The 14,449-nt window shown below is 44.1% G+C and overlaps 1 protein-coding gene across 3 annotated transcripts in view; it reads right to left on the reverse strand.

The window, feature by feature from the left end:
• Positions 1-11,699: 11,699 nt before the first annotated feature.
• The window catches only part of ITGA7 (integrin subunit alpha 7), a 278,566-nt gene continuing 275,816 nt past the window's right edge, over positions 11,700-14,449 (reverse strand). For all 3 annotated transcript variants that reach the window (XM_073563440.1, XM_073563441.1, XM_073563438.1), the window contains one exon: positions 11,700-13,493. In XM_073563440.1, coding sequence (XP_073419541.1) covers positions 13,320-13,493 — 174 coding nt within the window. In that variant the 3' untranslated portion in view covers positions 11,700-13,319. The remainder of the gene's footprint in view (positions 13,494-14,449) is intronic.

Here is a 14,449-nt window from a genome sequence, read left to right on the forward strand (position 1 = left end):
TACTGGAATTCGAAAAAATCCAACGTCACTGTACACACTCATTCTGATCGTGCCTTACAATTTTCATTTTACAAAAGGAGCAGCTTTGTACTAATGGTGAATGGGTCAGCAATTGAGGCTTTATTACTGCTGTCCGTGATAATGTGAAACAATATATATGAATATTTTTTTTTCTTTAATGTAATTTTTACCGAGTCATTTTTCATTTTTTTTGTTTATTTGTTGATTGAAACCTATAGTGGACTTATTATATGTGAGGCTTGTGACATAACAGAGTGAGATTATCTTTTGATAGTACAATCCAATATAGGAGACAGGCTTGGAATAACCTTCTACAATATTTCCTATATTAGCTTCAACTTTACATTTTGCGACTTATGTGGTTTAAATATAATAGAAAGTTGAGTGATATTTTCCAATTTCTTGGATTTATGTCCCACTCTAGATGGCGATTGCGTCCTCGTTGCGCAGTGAGATGATAATCTGGTTGGGCTTTAGACCTGTGCATTACACCGTAGGACGCCGATATTGATCCGGTTCTTTGAGAGACAGGTTGGGGTCATTGGATGGAAATGAGACATTTGTAAACTAACAATTATCTAGTATGAATCCCATGTCTGGATGCTAATTGCACTGCACGCAATTTATATAATCATGATTGTGCACGGTTAGACATCTTATGAACGTCTTGTATACAGTGATATTACTTATATCTTGTATATTATATAAACTGATTATGTAAATTGATACCGCGATAAAAGCCGGGCACTAACATATGATTGTCGCTAGTGAAAGGCTCACACTAGGAGCCAAAACGTCACCATTATGGGCTACTAAATAGCGCTTTTTTTCACCTCTATCAGTCAGCGTGCTGCCTCCATTTTTCGTCTTTTACATTGAAGGGTTTGTCTTTGCCCGGAGGTCGTGGCTCTTGGATACACTGCTGCTGCATACATATAATGTACTGCACTATAGTGATCCGGACACAGCTGGAAACATCTGGCACTGACTTGAAGGTAGAAGCCACCACTGGTCTACAGTGTGGCATCAGCAGTCCAGGCGCCAGTGTCACTGGTGGCCAGTGTCCCCAATGGTCCGTGTCCCCAGTGGCGAGCCCAACATGAGGACACACTGCTCCTCCTGCAGCCGCTCACCACAGTCACTGTGATACGGATGAGCCTCAGTATGCCGCCGACTCTGCGCATGTCTCTAGTACCTGATCGTCGCTCTCGGAGTCATTGTTATCACCGCTTCTGTCCACCCTCATCACTGCCCCTGTAGCCGCGGAGCAGCATTAACCCGCAGTGGAACTGTCGCACAGCTATGCGTATTCGGGGCTGTAGATGCAGATGGGATAGGAACAGTCCGCCATGCCATCCAGCTGTGCGCAGTGCTAGGGCACACTCATGTGATGTCCGTGCTACTTTTCCCCGCACAGCAGTACAACAGCTGAAAGGTTCCGCCTCCAGTTCCTATCAGTGGCAAAGCACATAATAGGGATGCACACACTAGCCCTCTCCCCGTCCTCCATATAACAAGGAAGTGATAGGTGGGGTGGTAGCAGGGGATGCAGGGGTAAATGAATACGGGGCTGCAGCACGCTGTAGGTGTCCCAGACAGCGTGAGTGGACCCCCCGGGTGCGCCGAGTGCTGATGTCGATCCTGAAACTGATGAAGGCCTTGTAGGTCAGTGTTAGCAGATTGAATTGGATTTGTTGTGGAACTGGAAGCCAATGAAGGGATTGGCAAAGACAAGAGGTAGAGAAGAGGTGGATTAATTGGGCAGCAAAATTAAGGGTAGTCTGGAGAGGTACAAGAGTGTCAGCTGGGAGGCCAACAGAGGAGGATATTAAAATGTCATAAAAATACTCCAGATCCTGTGATTATATGTTCAGCTTATTGCACAATTGTCTGCCAATGCAATTGTCCGATATAACCATTTTTGTCTTTGTGCAACCTTTGCGTTTCTGAGCTTTATCACAGTAAGGGCAGGGGTCAACTGTTCTGCCTCTTCCTGGTGGCTATAAATCCCAAGCGTTCTAATTATCAGCTTCTTAGATTATTGTGTAATTCGTACTCACACCACCAGGCATCTGCAGATAGTTTAACTCCACCGGCAATGTAACTGTAGAAAGACCAGGAGAAACAATGCTGTTTTCTTCCAAAATTTTGTATTAGTTTACAGTGGACAGTAGGTAAAAAGGAGTAATCTTTACAGGGGAGTACACATGCGTCTTGAGTAATGGCTGCTGTAGGCTAAACTGAAGAAGGGAGGAGCAACCTAATACAGAGCTCAACTATGGGAGGGACATAGGGACAATCTTCACACAGTCTAATTCTACCTAGCAACAAGAGGGAATTTTGCTGATTGGAGGAAAAAACTCAACACAGAGAATATACATTACAGGTTGTTCCCATTCGTGGGACACTCCCCGTCTGAAATCGTCAGATTTCATAAGTCCTTATGCAACGTAATGAAACCTGCAAAGAGAGTAAAGAAGAAAACAATGCAACATAATGCAGAAATTGAGTCCATGCTTGCAGTAAATGTAGTCCTTAAATAAAAAATGAAAAAATAGAAAATTATGTCCAATAGAAAAACCCATCTTCGGATTGGGGAAGCCGCAACATGCAACTCTTCCACCAACCCAACAGTAGAAGTTCTAATTCACAAGGAGAAGTTTAAAGTTCAGGTGGACACTAATAGTCCTGTGTCCTAGCACAGCTGTAGCATGTGAAGGTATGCTCCCCGCCGTGGCAGAGTCCAGTGGCAAAGTTACATTCATGTGACTCCTGCTTGAAGGAGCCAGCAAACTGAAGCACTTGGAGAGGTTCCTGTAGCTGTAGTCTTTGTAGATGCGTCGTAAGAAACGTAGACTTGTCTCTTGATGACGGTTGAAAGAATCTTTAAAGAACTACGGTGCAGGACTTGGAGTTGCTGTAAGGACTTTAGGGACTTCTTCCCCGTCTCCCACCTTTGCTGTCTCTGAGATGGTAACATAGTGTTCCTGTTGATGCCCTGAGTTGCCACCTGTCTCAGTGATGCCCTGCCTTGAACTGCGATGGGTGTTTTGAACCCAAGAGGACCGTGGATGCTGTTTTCAACAGGCGAGGCTCTTCTTGCGATAGGAAGTTGATCACAGGGTGATGCTTGGGAAGTGAACATGTCTTGTTCGACATCCAGCAGTATGCTGAGGCTGCGTTGTGTGGGGCGAACGCTAGCACCATCGGTAAGAGGTAGTGTGATGAAGGAGCAGCCGCCATCTTAGATATGGGGCCACATGTCTGAGCTTGGCATCCATTTTGGTCTAAGTTCAGGAATTGCAGGCAGCTAACATACCCCCAGGTGCTGTGTACTTAGTAAATACAAGCAGGATTTAGTGTTCCAATGCTAAATAGCCAGGGCCATTGGTGTGATAATGAGGATAGGCCCAAAACAGAGCTTCAAAGCTCAGGTACGGAGCCGTGCCAGCACGGGGCCGGAAAAAAGCCTAGGGCTTCAATTAGAATGTACCTGCTAGCAGACGCAGGAATATACATCCTTTTTGTGTCCCAGACGCTTTGGCTCCATCCTAGGAGCATGGATTATTAGCCCACCCTCTGACACAGGGGGAGGAACCTAGCATGTTTAAGGACTCGCAGCCCCTGGCAGACATTCATTCCTTCACACAGAAGATCTGGACGATGATGACCTAAGAGGGACCTGGGGACAGACCTGCCGAGGGGAGCAGCGGCCCATGCTGTGGGGGTCTGTCCGGCAACTAAGATTCTTGTACCTGTGGACTGCAGAGCTCCCCAGCACCCACATGACCCTACAATCTGGTAAATTGACCTCCAGCTTAATATCTTAAGTCTTGTACCCTTTTGTTATATCTTTTCTCTGACTGCAAATTTACTGTATATTTCTGTAATTATCTAGCGCGCCCTTAAGGCAATTAAACTATAAACTTAATCTTGGGCTGATGCTTTTACTCTGATCACAAATCTTAGAACCCCCAGCGGGTAACAGGACCTCCTCTCCGGCGACCATCTGCTCTAGGTGCAGTTCCCTTACTGACCTGAGAGACAAAGGGGGCGCCGGAGAGCTGTGCCTGTGTAGTTACGTCACGGTGGTGACGTGGGAGGAACGGGTCTGTGTGCGTTCCTCCACAGGTAGGCTGTTGAGAGAGCACTGAAGTCTAGCACGGCTTTGGCTTGACCAGGCTTGTGATGGAGATCGGCGTCAAAGATTGGGAACTTAGCAGTTACTTGCTGTGGATCCCTTGGCAACTCGGTCTTTGCTGGAAGAGAAGGCGAGGGAGCTACCCAGTTGTTACAGTAGTCGTGAGCATAGAGCAGACTTGAATTGTCAGATGGTTGCTGGTTGCTGTTGCCACTTAGTGTCATTTGACTTATTCACCCAGTAGTGACGTGGGTATGAGAGGGGGGGCAAGTCTTGGTCATCTGATGTGATAAGGGTTTTGTAAGAGGAGATGTTGATTGGATCCTTTATCTGGTCACTACAGGCATTGCTGATAACCCAGCTTAGCTCAAGGCGCTGGGCGTACGGTTCATTGAGTAGTCCGTGGATTTGTTGACGCATCTTGTTCAGTCCTATAATGTCTCTGCCGAGGAGAATTAGGATGTCTGCCTTGTCGTCCAGGGGTGGCATCTCTTTGGCTATCATTTTGAGATGAGGATGCTGAAGAGCGACTTCTGGTGTTGGGATTTCTTCCCTGTTGAATGGTATTTGGTTACACTTGACAAGCGTGGGCAGTGGTATCTCCATGGCCTCCTTCTCAGAAGTTATTATAAGGCCACCGGCTCTTCTTCCAGAGGTTTTTATAACGCCGCTGCAGGTGCCCAAGGTGTAGGGATAGATGTCTCCTTTTAAGTCGAACAAGTCGAAGAGTTCTGACCTGGCCAGTGATTTCTTGCTCTGGTCATCTGGACTAACGTACACCTTGACTGCCTTCTCTGGATGACCCTTGGGATACACCCTTGCCAGGCAAATCTTCACGCAGGACTTGTCTCAAAGACTTTCTCCGCAGACTGGTGCATGAGGAACATACCGCAACATGGCTTGATGCTTGGACTGAACTCTCCTGGGGTGGCTTGTGGTAGAAGATGTAGACGCAGAGTTAGGCTGTGATGGATGGAGCGCCTGTACGTGGTCTCCGCTGTCGCACTCTAGACACTTGATGGTGATGACACAGTCATTAGCAACATGTTCGGTAGAGGCGCAGCACCAGAAGCATACTCCAAACTTCTTCAAGGGCTCCTTTCATTCTTGAAGGGGCTTCTTACTGAAGCCAATGCACTTCTTCAGGGGATGTGGCAGTTTGTGAAATGGACACTGGCAGTTCTGATTTTCCACCTTCTCACCTTCATTGCCTTTGTCTGGAGCTGATGTCGGTGTAGGCAGAACTGTCTTTTTTGCAGACGCTGGACCGCTGCGGTTACTGTTGTGAGAGCACGAACTCTCATACTTAGATGACGAAGAGCCACTGGGTTCTTCATAGCAGAAGCTGGGGTCGGTTTTGCACTCTGCAATCTCCTTGATGAAGTCACAGAAATAGCAAAATGGAGGAAAAGGGACTTGGTATTGTCTTTTGAAGTTTGACCCTCGTATGCTTCTTGTATGTTGTAGGGCAACTTGGCAACTATGGGTTTCACTCCACGAGCGGTGTCCAGGTGGCTGAGGCCAGGTAGGTGCATGTCTGCCTTGGCTAACTGGAGCTCTAAGAGCAAGTCACTGAGCTCTAGGAATTTTGACCTGTCTGTTGTGATTGGGTCACCGAGTAGGAAAGCAAGACCAAGCTAAGCCACAGAAAACCGAGAGCGGTTGGTAACTAAGCGGATTGCAGACCCCTGATCCTATCCACACAACTAGCAGTAGCCGTGGAGCGTACCTACGATGATCCTAGATGCCTCGACACAGCCAGAGAACTAAATAAGCCTAAAGCAAGAAAGGGGAAATCTAAACTGCCCCAGAGCAGACCCCAAAGGAATAGATAGCCCCCAAACATATATTGTCAGTGAGACAAGATGAAAACACAAACGCAGGTAGGAAAATAGACTGAGCAAATGATGGGGCCCTCACTAACTAGATAGGACAGGAAAAGAAAGACTGTCTATAATCACACAAAAAACCCTGCAAAAAATGCCCAACACGTCTGATAGAAAAACACTGAAGTCACTAGACTTTGCCCACTGTATCAGCACTCAGGTGTCCTACTAATTGCATCCTAGTTAATTCCATTGATCTCATTCTTTTTTCTACCACTGAAGCAGGTAGACTGAACCTTTTATTTAACCATTAACTATGTATCAGTTCAAAACAAATGAAACCAGCACTGAACACTGAGGTACAAAGACTGTCTTCCATGTTTCATCCATATGGATGCACATATTCTGAAAGCAGAGCAAAAAGAGGCCACTCTAATAAGGGACGAAAACAAACTGGCACAAGCAGTAACATAAGGATGGAAATTCAGCACAGCCCCAGCTGGGGCTGGCTGAACACACAAAACTGAAATAGACAAAACCAGATCAAATGTGAACAATAGCAAAAGAACACTTAGCTGAGCATGCAGGGACTGAGATGGAAACTAAGACCTCTGGAGGCAGGAAAAAATCACCAGCAGGGATAGAGGGAGTCGGCTGTCTTAAATCCAGTCAGAAACTCCAGATCTCCAGTCATCCTCCTCATGATCAGGTGGCAGGCCTCTGTTCAGCTCCATTACCTCCAGTAACCACCAGAGGGAGCCTGGAAAGAGAACTCGCGACCCCTCTGTCAATATAACCAGCTCCACTACCTGCACTAGTAGCCAGAGGTAGGCCAGAAAGTGAATTCACAACACCTGTCCTTGCTGGATACTCTATGGCTTCAGGGCTAACAAAGCTACGTTCTAGTCTTTCCCATGCAACCATGAGACCAGCTGCTGGATTACTGATGTGGACAGATCTGAGCCTCTTGACCTGCTCTGTGGATTGAGGTCTGAGCCACCTGATTAGCAGATCCAGCTCATCAGCAGCAGTCATGCCAAGGTCACTAATTGCGGCTTTAAAGGCACATTTCAAACCTCTATAGTTCTCTGGTTGATCATCGAACCTTGTGAGACCGGTCTTAGTAAGTTCACGGTGAACCATGTACCTTGCAAAGTCAAACATGTCAGTTTTCTCTGACTTTAGGAAGACAATTACTGACTGAGTAGCATTGTTCATATGGTCTGTAGCGTCTTGACTTAGAAACGTAGGATAGTATGGTGCGGCCTAAGCATTTAGTGCAGTAACCGATTTAATGAGAATTGTTTCTGCCATAGATGTGACCAAAGCTGTATGGCTTTGCTGGGGTGCAGGATCTGGCTGTGTATTGAAGCATGAAGGAGGTTCGGGTTTGAATGTTTGTGGCACATTGGATTGACCTTGAAAGCAGGGAGCTGGAGGCGGATCGACGTCTTGATGCTTTTGAGAGGGGTCTGTACTGTCGGGAATGTTGTTGGTGGTCAGAGATTCACTGGCTTGACTCAGCACGTAGTCTCTTGTGCGCTTAACTGAGTCTTCCATGTCGAATTTGCACAAATTGAGGCTGCCTCCTCGGCTCTCACATAGGGCTTGCTGGAAGATCTTTAGCGTTGCCAAGGCTGCTGCATGTTCACATTCCTTCTGTGGGGCTTCTATTTCTGCCCTCTCACAGGCAGATTCAGCTTCCATCTCTGCTTTCTTGCGTGCAGATTCAGCTTCTATCTCTGCCTTCCATTGGGCGAAAGCGGCTTGCACTTTCATAGACTCCGCTTTGGCACGCGCTCTTATGAATTGCTCACTGAGGGTTGAGTACCTAGATGAGCTTGACTTGACTGAGTGCTTTGAGCTCCTTGTGGACCTGGATCTGTGTGATGCTGCGTCTGACATTTGTGTGATTTTTGCTTCTGTATTGTTCGCAATGTCACGCACAGTGCAGTCTCGTTCGGCACTGAGCTGTTGTAAGTCCTGAAGTTCCTTTAGAGACTCTGGCATACTTAATTTCAGCAGAGTAGAGATGTATTTTTTACAAGTGTCTTTATAAGACTGGTATGTAGAGTTCAATTGTTCAAGGGCTCCCTCTGGTGGTAACTCGTGAGAGCTGGGCACAGTTAAGGCAGTGACTTGGTTCAGCACTCTTTTCCATAGGGAAGTTGTGTCATGTAGTAATTCACTTTTGGTAGATTCTAGGTTCTCTTTGACCTTCCATGTAGGATTGGTTGATCGTTTGGATCTTTCACTGCAAACTGTGAGAAGTTCTGTTTCCATTTCTTGCTGCTGCAGGGCTGGCAGTGAAAGGCTTCTTTTAGTCTTGGAGATAGTGGCAGGAGTGCAAGGGTAGGGGCTGTTCTACTCTTGGTTGTCAAGGAGACCAATACAAAGTTGCACCTAGATGATCTGAGGAGCACAGAATGTGATAGAAGTCTATGTAAACTGCAGCTTCTAAATAGCTTAAATGATCCTTTCTCTGGATTACAGGCTGTGAACTGTTCTTTGTAATGGGTTAGATCTTTCACTGTGCAATTTTCTGAGGTGAAGAGCACAGAGAATGTCTTCAACCATGTAAGCTGCTGTTGTGGCTTTATATTAGCCTTATAAACAATCCTCTTCTTGGATTACAGATGTATACTGTTGTTGCCTCTTTGCCACAAAGAATTCCTTGTATATATGTAATATGTACTTGGCGATAATAAATTTGATTGACTGATTGATTGATTGATTGATACTATTCCTGGTCATAGCTATTCCTTTTTTTACTATTCTGCCTCTTCCTGGTAGCTGTAAATCCCAAGCGATCTAATTATCAGCTTCTTAGATAATTGTATAACTCGTACTCACACCACCAGGAAGAGGCAGAATAGTTTAACTTCACCGGCAGTGCAACTGTAGAAAGACCAGGAGAAACAATGCTGTTTTCTTCCAAAATCTTGTTTCTAGTTTACAGTGGACAACAGGTAAAAAGGAGTAATCTGTACAGGGGAGTACACATGGGTCTTGAGTAATGTCTGCTGTAGACTAAACTGAAGAAGGGAAGAGCAACCTAATACAGAGCTCAGCTACAGGAGGGACATAGGGACAACTTCACAAAGTCTAATTCTACCTAGCAACAACAGGGAATTTTGCTGATTGGAGGAAAAAACTCAACACAGAGAATATACATTACATGTTATTCCCATTTGTGGGACACAACACCAACAGCCATAGATTCTCTCAACCAAGATAATCAGGTCAATTATGCAAATGACGCTCTGATCAAACCCTAAACAAAGTGTGATCACAGTGTGCTCTAATCGTCTCGGACAAGGAGAAGATGGAGAAAAAAAATTTCTCCATCGTCTTAATTCTGTCATTGTGCGGAACTCGGACTGCACTCGGATGTCATCTTCCATGGCCAAGTGTGATCTGAATATCAGATCAAACTTTGGAATGCAGCAATATTTTTCTTCAGACCGGATGTGACTGAGGAAAAATCAGGTACAGTATGTGCACAACCCCATAGAATAACATTGGTCCAAGAGTGATCTGATGTTTTGTCAGATTGCACTCAGACAGAAAATATGCTTGTCTGCACCTGCCCTAAACCTAACTCTACTTAACTAATGTTAATCTCATCAAAATATAAACTGCTCAATACTACTCAGCCATTGTCCTTTATTTACTAAGCTACAAGAGTTATTTTTCCATGTTGAGCAGCAAACATTCCCCAGTTCAGTGTTCCAGATTTAGCAAACCTAGGATATTCCTTGCTTTAATAAATTGCAGTTGTACAATATAAGTTCAGGCCAATTCCTCATTATTTTCATTTTTTCGCATAGTCAAACCAAAACAAAATCAACGTTATTGTAGAAATATATTTATTAGGTAATCGGTTTTTCTAAGGTTTTGCATTAGCCTCATTTGTCATGACAAAAATATTGACTATAAATTACAGTCTGCACTGGTCATATACAGTATATCACATCCAGTGTAAAGGCACCAGCACCTTGTGAAGATGACATTGGAACATGAGACAAGCGGAGGTCATAGTCATCATCTGTATGTGCGATATATGAAGGGGAAGGTGTTTAGTTCTGTATTCAAGGCACATGAGATTTCTAGTATGAAATGGTGCTTCTGGTGCTGGGATCAATATTGGATCACATTGATCATTTCCTTCCTGCTCACATGTCCTCACTTATTCTGGTGATCCAGGTGTTTTCAGGAAAGCATACCATTCCCAGTGGTAAGTCCTGCAAGGAGGATTAGGCAATAATGTAGGACGTCAGCTACTAGCCCAGGGCTCACTGCTATGAATCATGCTCCTCCCTTTTAGTTTTTCTCATCCTTGAATGCTCTTCACTACTTAACACTCTACACTCATAGTCAGCCCGGTGTATGTATGTATGTGTGTATATATATACTTGACAGTGTTGACATCAATGCTTTCGCCCATTGGTAGCAGTACATTGGCTTTAATGGGGTTTTCAGAAACGTGTAATAAAATAAATAATACTCATTTAAATATTAAACATTTTTCTAAATACCTTTATTTATCAAAAAGGTATGCAGCCCATCCTAGAATTCAGAGGACACGCAGTGGGAAGGTCTGCATGAAAATCATCTGCTTGTGACAGAGATCCCGTGAGAGTTTTAGTGCGTCTGTCTCGTGCTTTGCGCAGCAGTCAGTGTCGGACTGGTGTACTCAGGGCCCACCAGTAACATTGACTTTGGGGGCCCACTTTTCAACTGCATACAAATATTACACTACCCTCGTTCACAAATTTGCCTATATCTCTATATAATAATAAACTGGGCAGTTTGGTTAATGAATGATGAGATGCTGCTTTTTTTCTATACAGAGTGAATCAAGTGAATTATGCCAAGTGCTGCCCATACAGTGGGGTTCAGGGCCCAGATCAGCACAGGGGCCCACCGGGGATTCCCCTGTTACCCTATGGGCCAGTCCGAGTCTGGTGCAGCCCGTCCTACTGCATGTCTTCGGAAATCTAGGATGGGCTGCACAATGATATAGACGTTAGTTGCCATCTTTGATATCCTGGTAGAGGACACAAAAGCACACCTTTTTGCTAAATAAAGGTATTTTGAAAAATGTTTAATATTTGCAATATTTATTATTTACGATATTTTATTTATTTTAATAGATTTCTCAGAGAACCCCTTTAATTCATGAGGATGTATACACTGCAATACATTATTAAAAAGACTTGAAAATAATACACCCTATTCTTGCTGTGAATGACATTGTCTTAGGCTAGTTTCACACGAGCGTTTATTCCACGCAGCGCACGGCGCCGCTAAGCCCCGCCCCCTGCCGGCTCCCTGCCCGCCCCATCCGGTCATCGCCGCCTACTATCGCACATGGACGCTTGCGATCTGCGCACCCTATCTTTAGCATAGGGTGCGCAGATCGTGCGCTGGCCGTGCGCTAGTAGGATTTTGGCGTGCGCTGCGCACTTTTGAAGGTGCGCCAGTGTGCGCCGAATGCAGCATGTTGCATTTCGGTGCGCTCGGTGCACCTTCAAAAGTGCGCAGCGCACGCCAAAATCCTACTAGCACACGGCCAGCGCACGATCTGCGCACCCTATGCTAAAGATAGGGTGCGCAGATCGCAAGCATCCATGTGCGATAGTAGGCGGCAATGACCGGATGGGGCGGGCAGGGAGTCAGCAGGGGGCAGGGCTTAGCGACGCCGTGCGCTGCGTGGAATAAACGCTAGTGTGAAACTAGCCTTATACCGAGTTTCATCAAGGATAAAACACTACCAGCTGTAATTCTTATATTATACATTCTTGGAGAAACTCAAATAGTCATCATGATTCATGACCTATTGTCTTGGTCTCTCATTATAATTGGCCAGTGATACTTGGCTCCATAACAAGAGCACATATCCCATGATTAGTAATATATACCGACTGTACAGAAACGTATTTTTCTATTATTTCTACTACCTATCATGTGTAACCCTACCATAAAAGTAATAAATGCTTGCGGAAGAGATGAAAGTACAGTATACTCCAGGCAAGCAATGGCTATTTTTTGATAAATGATATCGCAAACGTAAAAGGTAAATCTATCAATGCAGTAGCAGAAAAAAGCACAAACATACACAGAACTATGCTCCATCTATGGCTCAGCCAGCGTTTCTCAGCGTTTGCTCCATAGACATGTCCTGGTGTCTATCAGCCATCGACATTGGTCCTTAGAATACCAATACACACAATCACATCAAACATTATGCTATGGGCACCCAGCAATAGTGATCTATTAAAGAACAGTGGTTATTAAATAGCTATTTTGAAATATCTCCTTAAAAATAAAAAATTAAATAATACATTTTGCCATAAATAATAACTATTAGACTTTTAACAAACTGGAAACAGTGATCTTTTATATCAGTCTCCTACATTTTCTTTTCCAACTGCTGTAAAATTACAGTTCGCAACATGTCTGACGATCATGGCATGGAGGGAGGTAAAGTTTTGCAACATCTGGAGAGTCTTATGTTGAAGACAAGTGAACTATAGTATATGAATTGACTATTAGTTGGGCTTATCTTGACTAGGTCATCAATCGTACCATTATAAATATCAGATTTAGTACCTGGATTGTCATATGAGAAATCAGCTGTAATACCTAATGCATTGTCAGGAAATCATCATTAAAGGCGCTCAATGATACACAATACTACCGTTTCCCTTCCATGTGATCAGTCTGTGCAGATGGCAAAGTTTTCATGATGGACAAACCATTCGGGCTTGAAATGCGATATACTTTTTATGCTGTACACGCTGGGTATGGAGGCTCTAAGCTAATGTTCACTCTCTCGCATATATACATTACATAATGTCAAGTTTGTATTGTATTTATAATCTCAGAATTTTTTTATATAAATGTTCAGCTCTTCATCTGTACAATCCCTACAGAGCTATAGACTTGCAGGCAACCAGTGATGCTACAGTGTCAGTGACGATGACTGCGGGAAGGAATATATCCACCTAGATCTTCAGATTCAGAGGGCTGACCACCTCTTTTGATATTCCTCTGTGGGAGCCAGTGTTACTATATGCAGATTCTGGCTTTACAGTCAGACGCATTTCGCTTGATTTTACTCCAAAGGCTGTAACGTGCTGATGCCACCGATGTGACTGATGGAGCTTAACAATTTAAGCAGCAGAGACGTCTCCAAATATGGTCATTTCTCTATATACAAACAGCATAAAACCAAATATATAAGAAACCACCCAAAACCAAAAGGTTCCAGCCTTCCCATAATGAGGAGAGTTGACATGAAGGGTCAGAGTCAAAGAAGAGACATGTTAAGAAACGTTGTTTATAGACCCATCTTCTGTCCAATTTGTCACCCAGTCTTTCTTTTTGATGGTCCCTGTCTTCTCCTCCAGGACCATAGGTCTCTCTTCCCGGGGAATTTTCACAGCATGATATTGTGGAAGCTTCTCATCCTGGTAATTCTTCCTCTTAAAAAATCCACACTAGGAAAAAAAAAACATCAGATAAGAAGAGTGCGAAAAAGTCTTGGACCTACTTAGTTGTAAATGAAAGTATACCGCTGGAATGACACTTAACCAGGAAGTGGGTATATGGTTTTCTTATTTTATCTGAGGGAGAATAGTATTTAGTAAGGGATTGTCCATTAGAGGATAAACCCTTTTAAGGAAGGACACATCTGTATATGCATGTTCTCACAATCTCTATGGATGGCATTGCTGGGTGTAGTCTATGAGGTTTTCCACAAGTCAGTTGAATGGAGTGTATTGCAGCTACATTATGTTGCATCTGGCAACCCAAAAAATGCCAAAGGAACAGAGGTTGGTGTACGTGGCATCCGAGCAGTATGCCATAACATTCTAAAATCGTAATGTCCCTTTAATAAGCGATGGGTATGAATTACTAGAAATTGTGGTTATTAAAATATTGCTGATCTAACAGAATTATTACCAAATTTGTAACCAAAGTTTGGTATCATTTTTTATTACAAAAATTAAGAGGTCTGCAAGAAATCTATATATTCCCACTGCAGAGAGAAAACTGAGCAGAGCTCCAAAAAAGCGACTATAAGTCCAGAGTAAAGTCAAAAAAGTTTTTATTTTAATTAAGACACATCCAGATACAAATGGGGGGGAGTGGGCGATAAAGTGCGAAACCACACACCGCATGGATAAAAAAAGGATTGCTGTACAACCAGAACCTATGCAGTAACAAATAGTGTTGAGCATTCCGATACCGCAAGTATCGGGTATCGGCCGATACTTGCTGTATCGGAATTCCGATACCGACTTCCGATATTTTTTCAATATCGGAAGTCGGCGTCGGAATTGGAAGTTCAAAGTTGATTGACAGCCGAAATGACGTCATCATGATGCGCGGTGTGTGCGCATCATGATGCGCCGTCATTTCGGGCCTTCCGGGGGTCTCTGCCGGCCTGCCG

Source organism: Dendrobates tinctorius, unplaced genomic scaffold (genome assembly GCF_039654945.1).
Source record: "Dendrobates tinctorius isolate UK_male_01 unplaced genomic scaffold, ASM3965494v1 ptg000388l, whole genome shotgun sequence".
Taxonomy (NCBI): Eukaryota; Metazoa; Chordata; class Amphibia; order Anura; family Dendrobatidae; genus Dendrobates; species Dendrobates tinctorius.